General features: G+C 39.8%; 1 protein-coding gene across 1 annotated transcript in view; it reads right to left on the reverse strand.

Moving 5' to 3' along the window:
- Nucleotides 1-2,145, reverse strand: part of LOC105623832 (runt-related transcription factor 1-like) — a 16,016-nt gene extending 13,871 nt beyond the window's left edge. Inside the window, exons 1-2 of the mRNA XM_012205207.1 lie at nucleotides 1,833-2,145; nucleotides 1,431-1,661 (exon numbers count right to left, since the gene is read on the reverse strand). Coding sequence (XP_012060597.1) covers nucleotides 1,431-1,661; nucleotides 1,833-2,145 — 544 coding nt within the window. The remainder of the gene's footprint in view (nucleotides 1-1,430; nucleotides 1,662-1,832) is intronic.
- Between the last annotated feature and the right edge of the window lie 3,267 nt (nucleotides 2,146-5,412).

The following is a 5,412-nucleotide window of genomic DNA, read 5'->3' on the forward strand; positions in this document are numbered from 1 at the left end:
AACCTAACTAACTAATATATTATTAGGTACGTATTATTTATTAATTAATTAATTACTATATACTAACTAACTATACTAATTATTTTNTTTATTATATATATATATATATATATATATATATATATATATTTCTATGGTAATTTTATCAATAATGTTAAAAAATTAATAAATGTATCGATAAGTAATCTTAATATATCTTAACTTTTGAGAACAAAATTAAGATTGCTCTCGGTAGTCGAATTAACATGACGTCTGTCTTAAAAAGTCGAAAGTTCCAAGTTCAAATATTGTCTTAATCAGGAAAACAATATTTTTCGTTTTGTTGCGAAAAATATTTCCTTCCTAACTGAGGAATATTTGCCAAATAATAAAATTATTTGCAAATTTAAAATTCTCATTAATATTTAATAACACAAATATTCTTATAAAAATACTTATTAGCAAAAATTATTAAATTGTTCGTCAATAAATGATATTATTATTTTGATTTTATTCATGCGTTTCAAGACCGAAATAAAAACGTCAATGCACGGTTAGCAAAGAATCAAATATGTATAAATTCACATTTAAGCTAAGATCCGCTTTGATCGAATATAGAAATTCTCTTATTTTATTAAATTTATTTTATTAAATTTATTCTTATCGATCCAAATTCGTATTAAAAAATTAAGATTGCTTATTGATTCATCTATCGCGTAATATTTAAAATAAGTCGTAATTAACATTAAGTCGTAAATCAAATAACTTTATGAAAATCATTCGAAGTAGGTCGGATTGCACATACAATTATTTTAAATTACATTAATCAAAAGGCTTTAGCATGAGTTCAAAAGACGCAGTTAAACGAAATACCGGCTCTAATAACGTTAATTAAAACTCAACTGAAACCTCAATTAATATCACCCACCCCAGTCGACGTCGGCGGCTTCTTCGAACGATACTCGGTCCCTCTCATTTCGCCCTTTCCTCAACGAAGTTGGGCGGCAAAGTGAGAAGGTCGCACAGTGATGCGGACAAATAAAAGCCATTACCCACCCCAAGGTTTTCTCGACGTGAGGAGCCAACCCCTAGAATGGAGCGAAGACGTAAGACTTTTCCTCGAAGAGCCAAGGAAAAACGAGGGTTGTCTCAAGACGTCCACGACCTACCCTTACTACGCGGTGTAAACGAATTCTTTGAAGGGGTTTCCGCCGTCGGTGTTTTACCCCTCCGGCATTTTCTTCCGGCATAAAAGACGAAGGGCGACACGCTCCAAGCAAAGACTAAGGAACTTTGGAGTTTTATGAATGAAGAGGAAAGTAGGACAAGAAAATGTCGTCCGACTTTCATCCCTCGTTTCGTTGCAATGAATTATCCATTCAAAGGCTACAGATTCTCATCGGTGAAAACTTTTTATTCGAAAGAAATAGCAGAGAAGACAAAGGACTCACCTCTTCCGCTTCTGCCGACGAACCTCAAATCGTTAAACTTGGCGACTTGATTCTTCATCAAAGCCGTCGAATTTCTAAGCTCGGCACAACAATTCTCATCATTGCCAGCGCGTACAGTCACCAAGGTACCGTCGCCTACTTCGCCGAGAGCTACAACTTTGAAAGCCACCGGAAGAGTTTTATTAGACCTCCAGTGTGCGGGTAGAACGGTACAAACCAAATGCGGCGAGCCTATAATCAAAATGTTCATATGATCTTATTAGCTACAAGATGGCTGATATTACTTATGCTAAATGTACATTACTCTATCTACAAGTCGCAAAGGTTTTATACGCACACATACAAAATTTCTATAATCCTTGCTAATCTCTATTTGCGGAAGTATTATCGTCATTCAATTACCTGTTCTAACTAACTCGCCGGGATGTTCGCTGACAAAGTCACCCAGAGTTCTCTCAGCAAGGATATCACTAGTCATCTTGGTGTAGGCGTCGGTCAACGGAGAGACGCCCGACTCTGGCGAAGCGGCCGCGCCAGGAGCCGATGCTCCTGTCAACTGCATCCTGCCGCTTGCACTGCTGCCGCTCTCGCTGGTACCGCTTGACGTGCCGCCACCACCCACGGATTCGTTACTGGACGTTCTTACTGAGCCAGCACCGTTTCCGGCTACCGTGCTTCCGCTGCCGCCGCCGTTGCAACGGCCGAATATATCCATAGGCAGTCAGAACACCGGATGAAACATCCTTCCATTCGGTTCAGCCGCTGAATCAGGAGAGTCTCGCGAGCATTCTTCAAGAACGCATGATCTTTTGAATCAGACTCGACGGCTCGACTCTCCGCAGGAAGACTTCTTTCCAAAATTTTTATTTTCGCGACGTCATTAACCTTAGCAAATTTCCTTTATAACGTAAGCGACGAGATAAATGATCGATTCGTAATTCTCTTCGAGTTGTTTCATATAAGTATGCATTGTTGTATAAATTTGGCAGCGGATCGTTTTAATCTTTCTTTGGCAGATGTGCGGAGATTATTATTTCTTGGTTTATAGTGTCAACCTTTGTAGAAGTGAAATTTTTCGAGACATATTTTCGATGAGAGTCAAGCCATGACAATTTTATTCTTCTATAATTTTATCTTCTATAATTTTATCTTCTAATGAACAACTGGATTGTAAATATCTGAAATAAAACACGAGACAACCTATATGTAATAATATATAAAATTTCTGCCATAATTTGTTGCAAATCTTTTTTCATAAAATTACTTGTACAATTAAATTATTAATTCTACAATGATTTACATTAACTTCTAATGCATTAATTTAGAAATTTGATAAACGAAAAATGAAACTATGGAGAAATCGAAGGATTCGATTTGGCAAAGAAAGTTTATGCCGCGCGATAATATTCTTGCAGCCGTCGGATCAGCGATGCTTTAATCATTCTTAATCTATTCAGCGAAATCTTTTTTACGTGTCATCAAGAAACCGAAGGACTCTATTTGGTAAAGAACGTTCTTGCCGCGCGATATCCTCGCGGCCGTCGGTGATCAACTTGAGCCATCCTTAATTCATTCAACGAAATCTTTTAGGTGTCGTAATCTTAGATACAACTGAGATTCTTTAACCAATTATCTCTGACCTTCGCGACAACGTGACACTTACGGGGACGAATGAGGAAAGCGGACGGAGTGATCGAAGCGGCAGGTAACGCGCGAAGAGAAACGAAAGGGAATGAATAACGGTTGACACGAACAGGAACGACTCGCACACTTTTCACGCGGCTGGCTCGTGACGTCACCGTTCATTCAGTAATTTTTGCGCACGTCACCGGGGCTGACACGCCAGATCCAGGTGGTTCCAGGAGGGGCAGACTGGCACGGTAGTGGGGACGGAAAAAATAGGGGAAAAAGAACTCCCGCCGGTAGGCACCCCCCACACGAATGCCCAACCCCTACGCACGTACGACCGCGTGTCAAACTGCACGTGGCCACGTTTACCACGTTGCTTCCTGCCAATGATGGTCCCGTCATTTTGAAATTACGAATCGGCTCATATTAAATTGATAAGGCGGAGATATAATCGACAAAGCAACTGTGAGCGTAGTCTATTATATGGTGAATATGCTCGAATGATCGAGATCGATCATTATATTCGGCCGCACATAAAGAGCTTCGTAAAATAATGTTTGAAATCATTTTACTACATTAATTCTATGTGACATACAAATGACAATTAATTATTTCAATTCGTGAGTATATATAGATATGTATTCGTATTGTTATGTATTATTCAAAATACTGTGATAAAAAAGTGATTGTCACGTTTTCAACACCTTCTAAAAGCAAGACGGAAAGTTGATGGAGCATGTAGCAAAATAATGTAAGATGTTTTTACAATTAAGAACAATAATAATGGCTTCGTCGATTTTCTTATCGTTCTTTTGTAAGAAGATTCAACGATGTTGCGACGACTAAGATTCTCGCTTAACTTCGCATTCAAATCTCTTACGGAACTCATTCTGTTTATCATCTTCCAGAAGAATTTATAATACTGATTACATATTATTATTCACTTTCAAAAATCTTTTAAGGCGGAAAAAAGAAAAAATTATACTGCAATAACTGCAATATTTCAGATCTATTCTCTTATATTTCAGAGAAAGGAATTAAAAAATGAGATAAATTGATGAAAAATGATAATAATAATAACTTTTTCTTTAAAAACAATACACACAAGATGTAATATTAGTTATTTGAAAAAATGAAATTTATTACCTAAAAGTTTTATAAAACGTTTAGTATAGTCAAAATATATTAGTTTAACTGATGTCGAGGATAAGAACACACTTTTGAAATAATCGCGTAACGAAAAAAAACTCTTTTCAAAAGTCTCACTTACTCGCGTCTCAAACTCCGGCTCAAATTCTCTGCTGAATTGAGCGATTGCAGTTACCGATCAATTACACGACATCACATTTGTCATTATTCGCCACTAAAAAAAAACCTCATATAATCGCGCACTTTGATGTACAAATAGTTCTAGAAACGAGAACAAATTCAGTCACTTCACTGAAACAATTTATCGATAACAAGTATAATAATCTGCAGCCTCTCGAAACGCGTCAAGATCACCTAGAGAGCTCGAAGCATTTCTCTACAACGGTCCCCCCCTAGGTGATCCCGAAGGGACCCCTTTGGCGGTTCGTTAGCGGCACCCTCGAATCATCTTCGTCCCCCGCGTATAACTACGAAAGTGGCAGTTCCGTCTCGGTATAGCGTTCTCGATAGCCGAGAGTAAATTTCGAAGTATCCGTTGGGGGTCACTAACTATAATTTCGGCGGTTCGTGTGAGGCAACAGCCGTTGACGCACTGGTCCATGCCAACACACGCAGCATCCCTTTCCCCTTACCAGTTCCTCTCTCACACCCCTCTGCCACCCCACTCCTTCCAACCTTCCTTCCCTATTTGGCGCTCGCTCATTCTCTCTGTCTTTCCCTCTCCCTCTCCCACTCCCTCCCTCGCTCTCTTCCTCGCCCTCTCTCTTTCCGTCCCTCATTCTGCCTGGCGTAACCTCTTTCTCTCGCGCGCACGCCGCTCTTTATCGCTTTATCTCCCACCGGACCCGACCTCTCCCTCTCGCGACGGCTACTCTCTTTCTCTCCGGCACTCTCGCTCTCTCACACGCTCTCTTTCCCCTCGACCCTTTTGCGGTATGGCTCGCGTGCTGGACAGCGGTGGGGAGCCAGGAGACTTCGATCGATCTATCGAATCCTGATTTGATCGGTTTTCTCCGTTACGGCTTGTATGCGCGCGCGTACAATTTTTTTTCTCTCCTTTCGCGTGCGTAACTCGCGGATCTGCGTTGCAACACCTCGATACTTCCAATTAGATTCCCCGAGCAAAAGTTTCCACGGAATTAATCACGTCAAACCCGATATTTGAATTTACGTACGTGACGTAAATTTCCAGCATCCAGCTATT

This window comes from Atta cephalotes (genome assembly GCF_000143395.1).
Source record: "Atta cephalotes unplaced genomic scaffold scaffold00065, whole genome shotgun sequence".
Classification (NCBI taxonomy): domain Eukaryota; kingdom Metazoa; phylum Arthropoda; class Insecta; order Hymenoptera; family Formicidae; genus Atta; species Atta cephalotes.